General features: G+C 34.3%; 3 protein-coding genes across 5 annotated transcripts; 1 reads left to right on the forward strand and 2 right to left on the reverse strand.

The window, feature by feature from the left end:
* Nucleotides 1-3,646: 3,646 nt before the first annotated feature.
* Nucleotides 3,647-13,276, reverse strand: LOC114362533 (V-type proton ATPase subunit D). Of its 2 annotated transcripts, XM_028317977.1 has the most exons (7): nt 13,113-13,276; nt 12,885-13,002; nt 12,503-12,650; nt 10,876-11,091; nt 9,999-10,129; nt 8,942-9,048; nt 4,135-4,391 (listed from the first exon to the last, which is right to left on the reverse strand). In XM_028317977.1, exons 1-6 carry the CDS (start codon nt 13,151-13,153, stop codon nt 8,962-8,964), a joined length of 741 nt encoding a protein of 246 aa, XP_028173778.1. In that variant the 5' UTR covers nt 13,154-13,276; the 3' UTR covers nt 4,135-4,391; nt 8,942-8,961. The 2 variants fall into 2 exon arrangements, with proteins under 2 accessions (XP_028173776.1, XP_028173778.1); XM_028317975.1 differs by lacking the exon at nt 8,942-9,048 and having other exon boundaries at nt 3,647-4,391.
* A 110-nt stretch (nt 13,277-13,386) lies between these two features.
* On the forward strand, nt 13,387-16,078 carry LOC114362531 (zinc finger protein 583). 2 transcript variants are annotated; one of them, XM_028317972.1, is made up of 4 exons: nt 13,387-13,678; nt 13,756-14,180; nt 14,359-14,834; nt 15,135-16,078. In XM_028317972.1, exons 1-4 carry the CDS (start codon nt 13,547-13,549, stop codon nt 15,374-15,376), a joined length of 1,275 nt encoding a protein of 424 aa, XP_028173773.1. In that variant the 5' UTR covers nt 13,387-13,546; the 3' UTR covers nt 15,377-16,078. The 2 variants fall into 2 exon arrangements, with proteins under 2 accessions (XP_028173773.1, XP_028173774.1); XM_028317973.1 differs by having other exon boundaries at nt 13,756-14,177.
* Nucleotides 16,079-16,105: 27 nt separating this feature from the next.
* Nucleotides 16,106-17,957, reverse strand: LOC114362532 (uncharacterized). Its single transcript, XM_028317974.1, has 6 exons — nt 17,525-17,957; nt 17,263-17,433; nt 17,025-17,187; nt 16,843-16,905; nt 16,527-16,749; nt 16,106-16,443 (listed from the first exon to the last, which is right to left on the reverse strand). Exons 1-6 carry the CDS (start codon nt 17,717-17,719, stop codon nt 16,392-16,394), a joined length of 867 nt encoding a protein of 288 aa, XP_028173775.1. The 5' UTR covers nt 17,720-17,957; the 3' UTR covers nt 16,106-16,391.
* Between the last annotated feature and the right edge of the window lie 424 nt (nt 17,958-18,381).

Here is an 18,381-nt window from a genome sequence, read left to right on the forward strand (position 1 = left end):
CTGTCTCAGTAAAATTTGATATTACTGCAGAAATGAGAAAGTGCAATAATTTTTCCTTCGTGGCATCTAGAAAATCATACTAGCGAAAAATAAGTACACTTACTAAAAGGCTACTCCTAAAAATTGCACAATACACAAAATAATTTAGCAGAACAACAAAAACTATTAAAATAATAAAAATAGAATGTCACAACCACGCGTTGTAATGTCACGACCATGTACTTAAATAGTTTGCGGTAGTGACACATTTTTAATACCATGGCCGTGACAATTTGGAACGTGTCCGATATATCCAAAAAACTATCTGTGAATTAGCAGATCTTGTGCAATTATCTGAAACTATACTGCATGAGGTACATAATTATGTTTTATACAATAGCGTGACATTGATACCTACCTTTAATAACCGTACACGGGATGGACGTGTTATGGTTGTCCCTTTTTTCAAATAAATAGGAAATATTTTTTTGCGGCTCACTCACTACGTTCAGCCATTTGCAAATCTAATAAGATGACAATGTTACTGTTCTAAAAAAACTTAGGAATGGATGTCAATATCAAAGATAGTTTTTTACCGAGTTACGCATATTTAAAGTGGCGCACGTGGTTGTGACACAAAAACTGCTCACACAATGTTTGGTGTTCCAAATCAAAAATGGTAATTATTATTGATATAAATTTTTAATAGTCTTATATAACATGTATTAATCTTGCATAATTACTGTCATATTTATCAAAATAACATAACATCTCTTCAGAAAAAAATATTGTATGTCCAAATCCGGGAATCTCACACTACACGGTCCGTGACATTTTGGACTTGTAACTTTTTTTAAATATTCTTCTAATAGTTTTATGATAAAAATGATATTGGGCCTAGTTAATAGAGGTATTTTACTAAGTAAATTAATATACAGTGCACTGATTTTCTTTAAAAACATATGCTATTCTTACATCTCACACAAAAATGCGTAAGAATAAGAATGGCCCAAGTACAAGCGTATTCGAGTCTTATCATTTCTAGTCCGTATGAAACGATTGTGATGTTTTATTTGTGGCGTTATCACACTCACACGCATATCGATTCGATAATTTAGAAAGGACGAGGATACTTTTTTAATTACTCGCCAGATCTGGATTTGACGAACGAAGGTAATGATTATTTTAACATGGAACTTGGAAGTCCATGCATTTCTCATAATCATTCGATTAGTTTTCGAGGCATTATCTCTCACAGTCTGTAAACGTGTTAGCTAGGTGAAATATTTTATAATCTTAATTGCTGTAATAGTTAATTATTGGTAAGACCACGCACCACGAATTGATACTGGCTAATGCTAGATTTAATTACGTGGTAATGGGAAGAATCTTTCACCAATTTAGCTTAGCTCAGTGAGCTTTTACATGTTTTTATTTCCACCACTTAGCCAAGTTAGAAGTGTTAGGACGGAATTGAGGTCAATTTAGTTGTCTTAACCCTAGAGTGCTCGCGCTATGAGCATTTTGCCGCCATCGGCAAAAAAATCGAGTTATTTTCTACACGATGCGTTTGTTAAACACAAGCGTTTCAGTAGCTGCCTCCCCATACTTCACCTCCATGTATTAGAAATTAGAAGAAATTTAGTGCGCAGGTGACCGCAATAGAGAACGATTGTTGAACGTATGTCACGTTTTGCGGCAAATTGCTCACTGCGCGACTACTGACGTAAGTAAAATTTGTGTGTCTGGTTTTTAGTGTAGTTGGAAGATTATTAGTTTTCATTGCGTATAATGTTGTTTTGACATTAATGACGTCATAACATTGATAATTACTATTAGTGCTTAATTTATTTCATGTCGTTTTCGGTAAAATTCACGTAAAATACAAAAAATGAAAAAACAAGAAAGTGGTCGGATTTCTAAGAAGCTGGTGCACTAACATTAGTGGAAAATGTATACTAAAGTTATGAAGAAAGTAAAACAGTCATTACAATACTNTTTTGATTAAATAGAAGTCCTCAGAAAAATGGCTAGAAATATAAACAAAGTTTAATTTTCACCGCATTTGACTGAATTTCATTCAGAATACAATAATAACAAAATTCACAGTTTATTCTCAAAACGTTGATTTAATTATTGTTACATCACAAATTCACTGGTATTTTTAGCACACGGCCGAGCCCTTCCACGAAATCATTACTCTGGAATAAATTGTACCCTTTTCACTTGTTACCCTTTAATTTCAGGTATGCCGACGTATGGGCGCACGTTCACCCTGTCCAATCCCAACAACTTTAAGGTGAACTCCCCAGCCAGTGGAGGTGGGAAGGCGGGAGAGTACACCAAGGAGTCCGGCTTCCTTGCTTACTATGAGGTGAGTGATCACTATGAGATTCTTTCGAAGATTAATGCCTGTTATGTGTTACCATAGGGGTCACTTAAACATTAGGGATTAATGGTGAAAAGCGGCATAAGTATCAGAAGCTACCTCTTAATAAAGGTAACATTGGGATTTGTAGTTAGATATCATAAGATAAATCCTCTTGCCCCATAAAAAACATAATTAATCTTCTAATGGTAATAAAACATAACAGGAATTTTGTTTACATAGGGGTCACTTAAAGATTAGGGATTGATGGTGAAAACGGACATAAGTCACATAAAGGCAACTTAAAAAAATCATCTGACTGTCACTGGACTGGAATATTTCGCTGCCTGCTGTATTTCCCGAACACTATAATCTGGACCTTTTCAAGGCGAGAGTGAATAGGCGCTTACAGGGTAGATATGTACTATCCTAGACTGCATCTCACATAAGATTACTATTCTAGACTGTGTTTCACTTAACCCTTAACTGGTATCGTGGGGGCCGCGCGGCCCCCACGCATGACGTTTTCTTTGATTTCTAAGAAGCTACGCATCGTGGGCAGCCAAAATTTTTGGTATTCTCATTTCGGCGCTACTCGCGTCTGGTGCAGGCGTTTCAGCACTGTATCATTCACCAGGACGAAGATATGCACGTGTTGGGGTCCGCGCGGCCCCCACAATACCAGTTACGTTAGTTTTTTTTTCATGGAAATTTTTATTTGTTTTTTGTTTTTTTGCAGTATTAATGGTTTATTAGTGATAGAACAATAGAAGATACCTAGAACGAAGTTTTTGATTCCAAATTAGTGATTAGTAGCATGTCAGAAGAAGGATATAGTGATAATAAAATTATAGNATGTTTGGGCGGCAAAATGCTCATACGCGAGCCCTCACGTTTCACGGAAAGGCGCGACTACTCTAGGGTTAACTGCGTTACTTCGTTCGTGGATCCTGCGCTTCTAATTCACGCCTATCAATGCTGTCAATGGTAGGTTCTTTCAGTTGAAATACTCTAGATTTTTAATGCAGTTTGTCTGGAAAAAGTCACTTCCTAGCTTTACAGAAGTCTACTTTCCTAGTACATTTTGTTGTTGTTTGTGAATCTTGTGAGTGACATAGTTACCTACTTATGTATGTGTGTGTAGTGTAGAGACAAAACAATATTTAAAACCAAAACCATTCTTGGGGCTTACCGAAAGAATCGATATTGCTAAGAACCTCTGGGTTATAATCGGGTAACTACGATATTTTTTAAATCAAACAACGATTCAATAGTTATAATAATATTTTTAATATTTCGCTTCACAAACTTGTATTTACATGATTGCTTACTTAAAATATACTGTTATATACCAAACAACATTTCAAAAAAACTATAACATTTTGGGTGTACTTATTCAGAACTTATGCATCATAAAGCGCTATGAATTCATCTATTACCGCCTATTGAAGAACGAAATATGATGGAATGCTTTCATACCTAAGCGAGGACATCGTCCATTGAAAATACTTAGTTAATAATACCATTGCACTTCAAACGTTATACAGAGAAAAGTTAAATATCCAAGCGCGATTTAACACTTTAACATTGACAACAATACAGTATTTACAACGTTACTGAACACTGTATACCTACGTTCGTGCAGTCAAGTTGTCAAGTAAACTAATTGGATCTCAAATTCATTAAGCAATTTTTCGAGACCGAAAATAACGGGGGTTAAACACTCAAGAAAAGTCTGTCACACTCAACTGCATCATTCGTTGATAACAATTTAATACATTAGAGGCATAATATCCTTTAATATCCTTAAAACTCTACATTGACCTTACAATGCAGTTGCCAACGTACTCGTTCACATACGTTGTTACGACGATTTTTTCACACTTGACCTACATCGCGTGTTATGAAGGAACTTGACTGCACGTCTACTAAAGAATATTTGTGAACTATATGGGGTCTAGAACAGGATGTCGTTCTCGGTGTCATCGAGAAGATTGGAAGAGTCGCTTTGGTCGATTCCGGCGGCCTTCAGTGCGGCTTTTCTCTGCAATTAATAATTATCATTAATGGCATACATAGGTTAATTTGTGGCACCCGAGCAAAGGCTTTTATGTGCTACTAGACAGGCTGTTTTGAACTAAGATATCGCTCACTTAGGCCCAGAACAGACGGTGAAACGAAACTGCTAGTTACTTTTGAGTTGCATCTAAGTTTCTGCCATAGCGTCCGTTGAGAGACCACAAATGACGCGACCAGTTTGAAACTTTCAGTTTTAGTTTCATTCATCAGAATCATCAGAAAGTTGCAGTTTCATTGCAGTTGCGTTTCACCGTCTGTTCTGGGCCTTAGATGTTGATAAGTACCAAAAATTCATATAGTCGATATGCCGCACGGGGCACGCAAGGTCCGCAAAGATTAGTTGTCAAAATGTTGCCTTTAGGTGCATTTAGTTGCAACATTTAAAATTGCTTTGGCAACGGTCACACGCACGCGCTGTTTTTTATTTATTCTGGACACCTAGTCTAGTAGAACTTAGAAGTCTTTGCACCCGACATGTAATTTTCAACAGTAAGCTCGCAAGCTAAAACCAATCAATGCTTTAGTTGTACACATAAATCAAATTCAGTCAAAAAGAAGAACGGTCACGCCCCATACAAAAAAAACCCAGACCCGACAGAAACGAGACATACCTCAGTTTTTTTGTCATGTCTTAATTAGTTAAATTATATATTTTTTATATTCGAAATCCATGTATAACACCAAAATATTACCCTTTGTTTTTGTTTAGGCGTTATACAAAAACTAATACAAAATGCCTATTTATCACCAAAATTGGTAAATGTATGTACCTAAATGTCTATTACAGCTGCTATGGAATGTATCTAGGTGACCTGGAGATACAGCCGGATTATACAGGGTGGTTATACATATGGAACGATAAGTGATCTCANATCATTTATGAGCATTGATTCAAGTATTATAGGTAAAACATGATTGCTAGAAGCAAACACAGTATGGGGGCCGCGCGGCCCCCACGATACCAGTTACGTATGTCCAATTTACGATACCAGTTAAGGGTTAACATAAGGTGCAATTGCGGTCAAATAACTGCCTTGTTCTGCTAAAACAATGAAGTTTGTTTGTTAAACATTATTGGTTCCTTTGATTGTCGGAGTATTTCAGAAATTAACATAATATTCAGGCAATTGATAAAGAACAATCCCGCATGCTACTTACTCTGTTTTGTTTTACAATGGAGTCGATATTAAACTATAAACTCCTTCCGTTCCGCAATTGATTGATTTAGTCCCAGAACAGTTAAGTTTCCCCTGGGACTGTTTAACTTGAGGCTGAGTTGGATAGCTTTCATTACAGTTACGCTTTATATCCAATCTGTAAGGAAGTTGCAATAATATGGCATGGCACAGTAATTGTGATTCTTAATTTGTATAAAGTACTTATAAAAATTGCTTTCCCATGTTTGCTTGCCCATTGAGACATAACCCTAAAAACTTTACAAGGAAAAAAAGACCAGATAAATCATGTTAAAAATAGCCATGGGAAGGCCATTCAGGATAATATAATTCGGTTTTTATCATCCCGCGACGTTATCCTCAAAATACCACCAAAAGATCTTTTTCCAAGCAACAGATACGAACGTAAACATTTCGACGGACCATGTTACCATCCGAAAAATCTACTCTAATTAATTCTTCCCGGTACAAAAGACTCGGGGAATTTTATTTAAGAAAGATCCCCTTTGAAACGAACAACGAATTTTACGAAATCTTTGAGAATATTGTTAAAGTTTAATCCAATGCTTAACGGGATAAACGAAATGGTATTTTCGTTGGAAACAAGTCTAGATTTTAGTGACTAGCTCCTGGATAAGGTTTTATTAATATTATGCAAATGGAGCATTTAGTTAAAAGCATCATTCCACCGCTTTCTTATTACCGAAAAGGGAATTTCAGACGGGGTATCAACTTTTGTAGTAACGGCGGAATGGTTAATGTTAGTATAGAAGCAATGTACGAAGACAATTAATTAAAATTTACGTCCTCAATTAATTTAGATTGGAATAAATTACCATGCAAATATTTTTGTCCTGAATTAGTCTGCGAATAATGTAGAGTTTTGTTTTCTTTGCATATTAAAGTGCAGGTGAATAGCCTCACTATATGAGTATTCTATGAAGACATACCCATTTATTAACATCTATCCTAATTCCTCAACATTCAGAAGAAATATGCCGAACGTGACTAGGACATATTCATGAAATATAAATACAAAAGTAAAAGGTTGTCGTTGAAAAAGCGTCCGTCCATACACGTCCCTTTCCTAAGTTTTAGGTATAATTTTATCTGAGTACCAGATAGCTAGATGGATATGGGCTGCCCTTTTGCCTCAGGAGCACAAAATAGGCATACAATTTATAATAACACTAGCGGCCGCCCGCGACTTCGTACGTGGATCCCGTTTTAACCCCTTAGAGGTGGGGTTTCGTAAAATCCTTTCTTAGCGGATGCCTACGTCATAACATCTACCTGCATGCCAAAGAAGAACGGTCACACCCCATACAAAAAAAAACCCAGACCCGACAGAAACGAGACATACCTCAGTTTTTTTGTCATGTCTTAATTAGTTAAATTATATATTTTTTATATTCGAAATCCATGTATAACACCAAAATATTACCCTTTGTTTTTGTTTAGGCGTTATACAAAAACTAATACAAAATGCCTATTTATCACCAAAATTGGTAAATGTATGTACCTAAATGTCTATTACAGCTGCTATGGAATGTATCTAGGTGACCTGGAGATACAGCCGGATTATACAGGGTGGTTATACATATAAGCGCTTTGGGTTTTCTGTAAGCTTATTATGTTGCTCATTAAATAAATAAATTAAAAATAAATAAATGGAACGATAAGTGATCTCACTCGATTATTTCTAAACTATACAAGATATCGAAAAACTAGTTACTGATTCTGAAAGTGCTTCACGAGCTCTTTCAAATGGTACCAATAATAGGTTACAGATTATGGAAGCTGGTAACATTGAATTTTTGGATTTTGTAACTTCTCGTTTCCACCCTGTATAATCCAGGGTGTATCTCCAGGTCACCTAGATACATTCAATAGCAGCTGTAATAGACATTTAGGTACATACATTTACCAATTTTAGTGATAAATAGGCATTTTGTATTAGTTTTTGTATAACGCCTGAACAAAAACAAAGGGTAATATTTTGGTGTTATACATAGATTTCGAATATAAAAAATATATAATTTAACTAATTAAGACATGACAAAAAAACTGAGATATGTCTCGTTTCTGTCGGGCCTGGGTCACAGATGACCGTTCTTCTTTAAATTATAAAGTTAACTTAGATGTTTTTACTTAAAAATTTACTTTATGTGGGCACATAACCACAGTCTCACAACACAAGATAATTCAACATTGATTAAACACTAAAAATAATTAGCATTGTAATAAAACCATTCGTAAATACAACAATAAGAGTAACAACAAGTCGTGTTTTCATAAACCCTTAGCCTAGGCGCAGACCATCGGATTTTTCGTCGGCCGATAGTTGAGTCGGGCAGTTGATCAGTATGGGCATGTATGGAAGTGCGCTCATTACACCGATTTGATTTGGCCGATTCTTCATACAATTTAAAATCGGGCACAACTATCGGCCAACTAAAAATCGGTGGCCTGCGCCTAGTCTTATTATTTCAAACGAAACAAAACAACATAATAATTACAAACCTGTGAATAATTAATTAATTAGTAAAAAACTGAAGTTTTAGTAAAATGAATTAGACACGACATCCTCAACCAGAGACAGAAAAACCAGAAACCCAAAATGAACGATGCGAATGATCAGTTTTGGTGAAACCTGATGACGAATGAGAGAGAGAGAGAGGGATGTAGGTGCGACGTGACGACACAAGATTGAGGCAGATTGAGGCAAATTGAGGCGAGTGGTCGAGTGAGGCAGAGCTGTGCTCTGAAAGCGTTGGTCTGCTTAAACTACCCGGCCGTGCCTTGTGATTGTGAAATAATGGCGATTCTATACGGCTATCCTCAGGTTTAAAAGACATTTTTCTGACATATAATTTATGTAGGGCTAGAGTTCTCGAGAAAAACTTCAACTTACAGTTTTCGTGAAAAACACCGTTTATTGTCCAATTAAAGAATGTTTGTCTACTAACTTTAAATTTTGAACTGCTAAATCAAAAGGAAAATTTATTTTTAGATTCTTACCACAAGGGCGCCAATTAAAGCTATCAAGTCTGTCACTGGGCTACACTATTTCAAATAAAAAATATTGAAATTAGGTATGAAGTCCAGAGGGGCAACACTATCAACATATTTTTTAGTTTTTATTAGATTTTTATTGATAGCAAAATAAATGTAATTTAAATCTCGGTAATGCAATGGTAGTTACCGAGTACGGATTTTAACAAATAATTTGCAATCTTTATTAACCAAATATTACATTTCATTAACCCTAAATCCTACTACGCCGATAAAACCCGCCAAAACTCCCAAATCACAAGTGCACCGGCCGGGCAGTACCTACCACGACACCGCACGAGCGGCCTAGAACAGCAGGTCTTCGTCACCCTCATCGAGGAGGTTGGCTATACCGCGCACGTCACTCTCAGCCAGCCGGAGGGCGGCTTTTTTCTGCAAACCACAACAATGGCCGGTCAGCATTTTCTTTTTTGGTTCGATTTTTTTTTTATAAAAAGGCAAAGGCGTTGCCGTACAGCCAAGTGCCAAGTCTTCCGTTTCTATCAGCTGATTTTCATATCAGAGATATGCGCGCTTCTTTTTTTATTGGTACTTTTTGTTTTTTTTTTTTAATATTTTAGGGCATTGGTTTATACTTTTTGGCCATAGTTCCTTTTTTCGCAGCCAGTGTCTGTGTTGGATTATTATTTTTGTCAGACACGATAAATAAATAGCACGAAGCTTAGTGACATGAATGTGATATGAAATATCGCCTCAACATTTTTTAACATGAACTAATTTATTTAGGCTCGTGTGTGAGTGCTTCCGAGATCTTCAATCCTGTTAAGTTGGCGAAATAAACGCAATAAAAAATGCAAAATTATGATTCTACTTAAAACAATGCGAACTTATATAAGTTATCAATCATGCATAATAAACTTAGCCAGCTGTAGGAAGACATAAAATAGATAGAACCCAGGTTAAATATAATAATCTGTAAAAAAGTAATATTTTGTCTGTAGAGTAGAGGTAACAGATTAATTGCTTCACCATCCACAATGTTAAAGTTATAATAATGTTTCAAGCGAAAGTATCTAAAAGTTAATCAAAGGGCCCAATTCCGAGAATTAATGAAGTCATTCCTATTCTTCTAACACAATATCAACATGTTTCTTTATGTAAAGTTTGAAAAGTCATAGATATTGTCTACTCTCCAATCTCTAAAGAAGAAGAAACTGAGCTTTATTTCAGAGATATTGTCCACTCTCCTATCTCTAAGGAATAGAAACTAAGCTTCAATCTCAGAATCGACCCCAATGTCCCTATACCCCAAATGAATAGAACAGATTAATTCTGAAACCAATGGAAATAAGTAGATCAATGATAAGCGACATGCAACTTACAGCTTCTGCCTTATCCTTGATGATCTTTTTCTTGTCCTGGATCTTCTTCAGCCGGTAGAACTCCTCACGCTCCAGCTCGTCAAGCTCGGAGATAATGTACGCTAGGGTGCGCTCCAGTCGTGGGATGATCACTGCAAACGATAAACAGGTATTTGTAAAAGATACACACAAAATTCCTGTGTCACAACAAAAAAATCTTCCAAATACAAACCTAGATAAGAATAATTTTATTACTGCATAAAAACTTAGCCCAAGATAAAACTAAAAGCATTCTCTAGTCTAGTAGTTAAGTACATTATGAACCATGTTGCTTTGGAATCGATATCTGGGATCGTCGACAGAAAGTCGCCAAATTAGCATCGCTTCACTCATGAGATACTGCAGTAACCCTACTGCTTTACAGTTTTGCAATCACTTGTTTGTTCCTCACAATAGCAATCAATTGGCTTTAAACCAGAGACCTCTCGATCAATTTATTGCTAACCGAAAAGAAGAATACCACTGCAGTATAGTGACATAATTCGTCGCCTACATCTCAAAGGGGCGAACATCACACAAACGGTCAAAAATTTTGCTAAGTATACAGAATGCTCCATTCTTCAGGCAATATGTCGTTTTTTGCTCACTTGTATAGTTAAAAAAATTCGCCCCTTTGAGGCATTGGCGACGAATAATTTATTATAACTGATGCACCAAATTTCAAAACAAAACTAGAATTATTTTGTGTTTAGAATACTACAATCGCATCTTTATTGCAATGCAAACATAGCAAATAAAATCTATTTCGGCTATGTATATTTAGATTCTTATATCTAACAAAAAAAAATTCTACTCTGCTGAACAGCAAAAACATTTTGATAAGTTATGCTTTTCTTACCGTGCTCAATAGCATTCACACGCCTGTTGGTGATCTTGATGACCTCATCCAGGGTCACGAATGAGGTCTGCAACGAAGCCAGCTCTACTAGCAGTTTGACAGCACTCTGGAAGTTCTTCTTCAGCTTGGCCAGTTGTTGACCACCACGAGCCAATCCGGCCAGTTCATATGTGTCTGAACCATCCTGGTACGACTCGAAGATTGGGAGTGTAACACCTGTAATTGGCCATGAAGAATATTTTTACTGTCTCATTCATCTTCTTTTACTTGTTATTAATTATCAAAATTAATTTCTTTGTTTGATTAACAAGGATTAGAATAAAGAATCTCAAAAAAAGTGTAGTGTTAGAAAATATCACACTAATAAATTACCCATTTAAAATCACAATTACTATTGCAAACACAAAGAAGAAGTAGAAGACGAAAGAAAACTTCCTTTTATGGAATAATGGAAATCTGTTTAATAAGAAACTGTATAATTTGGTATCCTTCCGTTTGGCCAAATTACTTTTCGCCAAATTTCACTTCGCAAACAACTTATCGCCAAAGTTTCATTTCCCAAATGAACTTTTAGCAACTGTACTTTTCGCAACTAATTCATTTGGTCAAATTATCATTTGGCCAAATTTTACTTGGCAAATGTTTATATAGCAAATGTTTTATGTTGCCAAATATTATATCCCAAATAATTTGTTTGGTCAAATTGACACTTCACATACTTACCCACCGTTACCCACAAATCAAAGCATAAGGCACATGATCATGGTTTTCACAATAATTTTATGTAAAACATTGCAGAAAATAGTATGGTTGCAAAAAGTAGGTATTGCAGAAAATAGTAGGTTAGGTTAGGTTAGAACAGTGACCCTTAATGCGCGAAGGCGAGCGAAGCGTGCCGCGGCAGCGGCCGCCGAGCGCTAGAATCACCTCTATTGTTAATGAATCATTTGGAAATTTCGATAAAAAGAATGAAATAAGGAAATTAATGTAGAACAAATTTTATATTAACTCCCCACTAAACAAAATAATAACCACAAGCTAATTTGTATACCATTCTATGCACCAATCAAATTATTTTGTAAATAGTTTATCGTGAAATATTTTTGCCAAATGAAACATTTGGCAAACCATACTTTGCCAAACAATAATTTGCTAAACAATAATATGCCAAAAAAAACATTTGCGAATTAAAAGTTTGCAATAAGTTGCTTTGCCAAATGAAAATTTGCGAAACGTTGTTTGCGATGTGATAATTTGGGAAACGTTTTTTGGCCAAACATTAGTAATCCGTATAATTTGTTATGTGAAAAATGTTTTTATTCAGTTAAGGATTATTTGACATGTAAATTACAATAAACAATTTGACATCTAATTTAATTTATTGAAGTAAGATTATTATAATTAATATTATTGAATAACTAATTGAATTATTGACATAGCTATATAATAATTATAATTGTAATTGTAATTTATAATAATGATTTTTTATGCACAAATTCACATGCCAGCTACGCTGGTGAGATAAGCTGCACCTCTTTTTAATTTAAGACCACATATTTTATTGTACCACATTATCTCGGTGAATAAATAATCTTTGAATCTTTTAAGTAGAGAACAAAGCACATACCAGCAACATTGTCTTTTTTGGAGCGGATCTTGATCTGAGCCTTAGTGACGTTCTGTAGCACCACTTGATTGAAGTCACCAGTCGTAAACTTAGCTTCGGCCAGTGAAAACGCAGCTTCTTTCATCACTTCACCCATAAGGGTTTTTGTCTGTAAATATAATTATAAGAATTATCTCAAATTCAAAGATTTTTAAAAATTTCCAAGGTTACGGTTTCTATTTAAGCATATTAATAGTTTTTCTCATAACAATTAAGAACTTATATTCAAGAATAATTCATAGAATTGTGAGTATATAAAGTCAAAATTATTATCAATAGTGGAAAAAAATTTATGAGACAATTTATTGCTATCAGCATAGATACCAAAAGGTGCTAAACTTACCTCAATAATTTTGCTCAGGATCATACGAAACCTGACTTGTAAGGCATCAGCCTTCTTCTTCAAGAGTCCATGGCCTTTTTGTGCTCCAGCCAAACGAGCTTTGATCAACATCTGAGCACTAGAACCAGAAAATAATCCATGAACCAATTGAACCCAACCCAAAACATTTTACCAAATTTTATAAAGAGTTTCTCAAGTAAAAGAAAGTTATTTTCTAGTAATACTCACCCCCGAGAAGGGAAAATCGCTAATCTATCTTTTCCTGACATTTTTAGTAAAGATTTATTTGCGTTTTATCCCAAATTCAGGATTTTTAGCTCACAATCCCGATCACCTGATGACAGCAATAGATGATAAAACAAAATTGTCTATGGCTGGTCTTGTGATCTCTCAAGAAAAAAAGTAAAATGTTTCGTGCGGAAACTAGATTCCCAAAAGATAAAACGTTAAAATATGATCGAATAGAAAAAAAAACAAAATGTCAAAAAATATTGACATTTGTTAATAAAACAACAATGGCGAAATTTTAATTATTAAAATTATGGATTTAAAGTGGATGCGGTCAAAATGAATGTGAATAATTTATAGAATTTAGTATAGGCAACAAAACGTTTTTAATAATAAACGACTTGAAATATTTTGAATAGTAGAAACATTAAATTATGGATCCCGAAAATTCGTCAACTCTGTGTCGAGTTTGTCTGGAAGATGGAGCAATTTATCCAATTTTTGATTCTAAAAATGATATCGGAGACAGTATATTTTCCAAACTATCACGGTGTATGAAGGAGAAGGTAATATCATAAGCGAATTGTTTACTCCGAGTAGCTTAATTTCTTGTTTTTATAACATAATTGTTTTGCAATTACAGATAGAAGACGTTGATGGTTTCCCTAGGAAGATTTGTTCGCTATGCAACGACACGTTGGAAACAGTTATAAACTTTATCAATAAGTATAAAGAATCAAGTAAAATACTACAAAGTGGATTACTTATTGTGAAAAATGAGAATGATGATACACATGTCTACAGTGACCACTATTCAGAGGTAGAAATCGAAATTAAAAACATTAAAACTGAACCTGAAGTAGAATTTGAAGACGGTTTTGATGATAAATATGATAATGTATGCCTTATAGACTTGATAAAGCCGTTGAAGCTGAAGATAGACTCTAAAGAGCTCACAATAAAAAAGACTAAAACATCGACAAGCAAAACTCTGTCGAAAAACAAAACCAATAAGATTGCATCTTCATTGCTAGAAGGTGAATTCACATGGACTGGTGATAAATGGTGGTAATATTTGTGTTATATTATCTTCTTTCCCCTACTAGAATTTCCAATTTTAAACCAACTGGATATTTCCATTTATATTTTACTTAAAGAATGCCTCTTTTGGTGTTCAAAAAATTACTTCTTCTACCTACTGTCTGAAAGTATTCAATTAACACTAAACTAAAAATTTGAATTTCAGTTTAAAATCCAACTCCCTTCAGTCAACTTTAGAACAAGAAAGTAAAGTCAAAAAGAAAATCCCAAACCAAGGTACACAGCCCCGGGAGATAAAACTTAAATTGCCAAAAATAAAAAAACCTAATCCACCAAAATTGTGTGATATCTGTGGAGAAGTGTTCAAGAACCAAGACAAACTGGCCATTCACAAAAGAAAAGTGCATTTCAAAAACCCTGTATCATGTCCACAGTGTTCTAGAATGTGTGTATCAGAATACTATTTAAAGAGACATATAAAAAGGAGGCATGATACAGAAAAGAACTTTATATGTGCGACGTGTGGACGTAGGTTTGCATTCAAAGGGGAGCTGAGCAACCACCAGAGAATAGTTCATGAGAAACATCTAATGAAAAAGAAGATGTTTGCATGTAAATTTTGTGACAAGACATATAAATGTGCTAAATCTATTATAATACATGAGAGATCTGTTCATACAGGTAAGTTGAATACAAATTAATATTATAAATGAAAACTGTCTAACTCACATTTTCCTGTATAAATAAACGAATTTAGGTGAAGTGCTCTATAATAAATACATTAGCAATGTTCTGTTACTAAAACCTGAAGAATGAAAATAGGAAATGTATACCTAATTGGATTATTATTGCTAAATAGGTGGCAGCAAAGACAAAAATATGTATTTATTTCTCTTTGCACTTAAAGATAAGAGTCCACCTCAAATTCTGTTTGATTGTTTGTTAACGAAATAAACATTTTCATTCTCTTTATTATTACAGGTCAAAGACCAGCAGAATGTACTGTATGTGGTTCAAGTTTCTACCATGAAGACTATTTGAAGGAGCACATGCGTCTCCACACAGGTGAGACCCCCTTCAAGTGCCCCATTTGTGGACGAGGCTACGCACAAAGGGGCAACATGAAGAGCCATCTACGGATACACAGGTTAGCTGAATTAGATGCCACTACGTTAAGCAAACTAAAACCTAATTATTTGAAACTTTTGAAAGATTTTCGATAAGTTTGATTTTGTCTTTAGCACGTTACATTTTTAACTTGCTGCAAAGAGCAGCCACATATTTAACTTTTAAGTATCAACACGGGAAATTGGGTTAATATTTAACTTGCATTTCTTTTTGTAACCTAAACTTCTTGTAGGCACATTGTTTTGTAAATAAATGTTTATATTGTTACATAAAATTAAGCTGAGTTTAATATTGTTTTCGAAATTACGTAAATATTTTACAAAATTGTTAAAATTTAACTTGTGGGTGTCAATTTAATATTGTATGTTAGAATTTATACTGTTGTCTGAAAGATTATAATATGTAATATCTCTTTATTTTACAAGCATGCCAATATTTTCCTGGTTTTAATTGCATAATTTTTATACAGAGGTGTTTATGTATCAGCTATGAAAGTACCTACCTAGGTACCCAAATAGTTATGCATTATTGTTTTTATTTTATTAAAACTTAGTCCTATATTATTACTTTAAGAATGTTTTCGTCCTTATTATTAGTGATATTATTAAAGGTACCATGGTTGTATCACCATAATGTTATGCCAATAGCCTCAACCATGATGTTAATTTAAGTCAATGCATTTTAAAATATTGTCTTCTCATAATTTTAAAATATTTTCTTCACATCTCCTTTTCCTACATTACCTTAAAAGTTATGTTTCTTTAAAAAAGGTTATTTTGTTGAAAGTTTAAACTTATAAAATAGTAATAATAAAAATCACTCAATAAAATAAATGGAATATTATTTATTTGTCTTTCTGATTGCATATAATATCTACAAATTCCATAGTATTTAACTTAACAATAAAAATCTTGTAACAATACCACAGTCTTGTGCTTAAACTCACAATTTTCCTTTGCCACAGGAACATAAAGCTTGATAATAAAAAATCATCATCATCTCAGCCATAGGACGTCCACTGCTGAACATAGGCCTCCCCCAATGCTTTCCATGTTACCCGGTTGGTAGCGGCCTGCGTCCATAATAAAAAATAATACAATGTATTCTCAACTAAACAGCATTATTAAACCGAATATTCCCATTTCTTGCATGTTCTACCAATCTGAAAGGAAAAAAATCAATTATGTAATGGCAGATCCAAAATGCAATATGTTTCATTCACTTTATATTTATCAGAATCCTTACTCCTTCAATGATGTTGATATATCTCTGAAACATTTCAACTTTTCCTCTTCAATATTCGTCAAATAATTAATTTTGTTCATTTCCATCTCTTTCAGTCTCAGTTCTTCTCCTTTCAGCTTCAGTTCTAAGGCTTTTAAACGGAGTTCCTCACTTTTTTGTACTTTATCTTTAGGCATCACTTTCTTTAGGTCCTGTAATCTTATTCTACTTGTAAAGAATCTCTCTAAAACATAAATAAGAAGGTATATTTTATGTCCTACATCAGGGAAGTATAACAATATCAAGGGAATGGGGTTGAACACTTATAAATACATACCACTTTTACTATTTGTGTCTGATCCTGAAGAATCTTCAAACTTTTCCTTTGAGTTATCTGCAACTACAAACAAGAGTTATGAATTATTTATTTACTCATACCTATCTTTTTTAATTCTTTTGATATTAGGCAATTTATAGACTGTTGCCAATGTTAATTAAATAATTTTAACATTAAATTACCATTAGGCATATTAACACTGTAAAATTGGGTTTCATTTCTATTTGTGTGGCCCTGTTGACTACTTTCATCTTCCAGGTCCTGTTCACCGTTTTCATCTTCATTGAAAATCATGCATTCAACTTCTGGGTCCGCATTGTCTGATAAGTATTCTTTACTCACTGTCTGTAAGTGAAAAATAGTTTTAGAATTCGAATTTAACAATTTACTTCAACAGATCTACAGTAAAAATTTTTTTACAACTCCAAACTGCTGATGCTCTGGCAGGTCATCCACAGGGTATTCTATTAGTTTCAATAATCTTAATTCAAGATTGGTTAACGCTGAAACTGGTTGTTCACAATCATACTGTTTACGTTTCAGAAGTATATTTGCTTTCTTCTTAGTTTTTGTTTTCCAGTCCGTCCACATCTGAAAGACAAGATGATTTCTTACAGAGTTTCCTGCTATAGCTACTAGATAATAAATAAATAAATTGAGTTGGGTAAACTAGTCATTGTACCTTGCACCATTTCCAAGTGTTCTTATAAACGCCACCATCAACGGAGTTCAGCTGGGTGGCGATACGTTTCCAGAAGCACTGTTTAGTAGTGTACGTATACATGACTTTCCCGTGTAGAAGCACTCCATCTTCACTCAACAAATCCAACAACTTCTTCATTTGCGCTGGGATGACCCTACCTCTAGTGCTACTCATTGTAATCCTACGTTAAGCGGTGGTAGACCTATATTGACCCAACCAAAAGCTTTCACCGCAACTCACACTGTCAAAGTTATCGAGGCATTACCAATTTTATAAATCAATTCTAGGGATAGCTTTCTTTTTCATCCCATTGCACGATTTTCCAACCAAACAACAACTTTTGTTATTTTAACGACTTATTGTAAATGTCATTTTCTAGGCATATGTCAAAGTGTCATCATCACAGAGGATTATTCATTGAAAGTGGAGACGTCTAAAAGACATAGTTTCCATAAATAACTGGCAGTAGCCTAGCCAGTCAGTAGTTCTAAACAATTTTTACCCAGAAAATGATTATTTTTGGATGTAAAAATGTTTTATCCTCATAAAAATGATATTTTTTGTTAATAAAAAATATACCAACTGACTATTTCATCGATGTCGTCTCCATTGAAAATCTCTAAGATGGATGGATGTCTTGGCTCTATGGTCACATCTTGTCAGCTGGCTGTCCCAGTGTTGCCAGAAGGAAAAGGTTACTTTTAGGTGATTTTTCAGAAATTGTAGAATTAACTTTACAGGTTATTCAGTAAAAAATATTAATAGTGACAATTTAAAAATTATGTCATAAAGTGCATTTAAACTTGAATTTGATTTATTATTTAAGAAAAATGAGT

This window comes from Ostrinia furnacalis, unplaced genomic scaffold (assembly GCF_004193835.3).
Source record: "Ostrinia furnacalis isolate ACB-3 unplaced genomic scaffold, ASM419383v2 OfSCF6580, whole genome shotgun sequence".
In the NCBI taxonomy this organism is placed as follows: Eukaryota; Metazoa; Arthropoda; class Insecta; order Lepidoptera; family Crambidae; genus Ostrinia; species Ostrinia furnacalis.

What these genes read in the sequence shown, in the direction of transcription:
- LOC114362533 (XM_028317975.1), bottom strand. Translation starts at nt 13,153, where the DNA reads ATGTCAGGAAAAGATAGATTAGCGATTTTCCCTTCTCGGGG. An exon ending in TCCTGAGCAAAATTATTGAG is followed by an intron (nt 12,651 to 12,884) that starts GTAAGTTTAGCA and finishes TTATATTTACAG; the next exon opens with ACAAAAACCCTTATGGGTGA. An exon ending in TGTGAATGCTATTGAGCACG is followed by an intron (nt 10,130 to 10,875) that starts GTAAGAAAAGCA and finishes TATCGTTTGCAG; the next exon opens with TGATCATCCCACGACTGGAG.
- LOC114362531 (XM_028317972.1), top strand. Translation starts at nt 13,547, where the DNA reads ATGGATCCCGAAAATTCGTCAACTCTGTGTCGAGTTTGTCTGGAAGAT. An exon ending in CACGGTGTATGAAGGAGAAG is followed by an intron (nt 13,679 to 13,755) that starts GTAATATCATAA and finishes TTGCAATTACAG; the next exon opens with ATAGAAGACGTTGATGGTTT. An exon ending in TGGACTGGTGATAAATGGTG is followed by an intron (nt 14,181 to 14,358) that starts GTAATATTTGTG and finishes TTTGAATTTCAG; the next exon opens with TTTAAAATCCAACTCCCTTC.
- LOC114362532 (XM_028317974.1), bottom strand. Translation starts at nt 17,719, where the DNA reads ATGAGTAGCACTAGAGGTAGGGTCATCCCAGCGCAAATGAAGAAGTTG. An exon ending in CAGTGTTAATATGCCTAATG is followed by an intron (nt 16,906 to 17,024) that starts GTAATTTAATGT and finishes TCTTGTTTGTAG; the next exon opens with TTGCAGATAACTCAAAGGAA. An exon ending in ATATCAACATCATTGAAGGA is followed by an intron (nt 16,444 to 16,526) that starts GTAAGGATTCTG and finishes TTTTCCTTTCAG; the next exon opens with ATTGGTAGAACATGCAAGAA.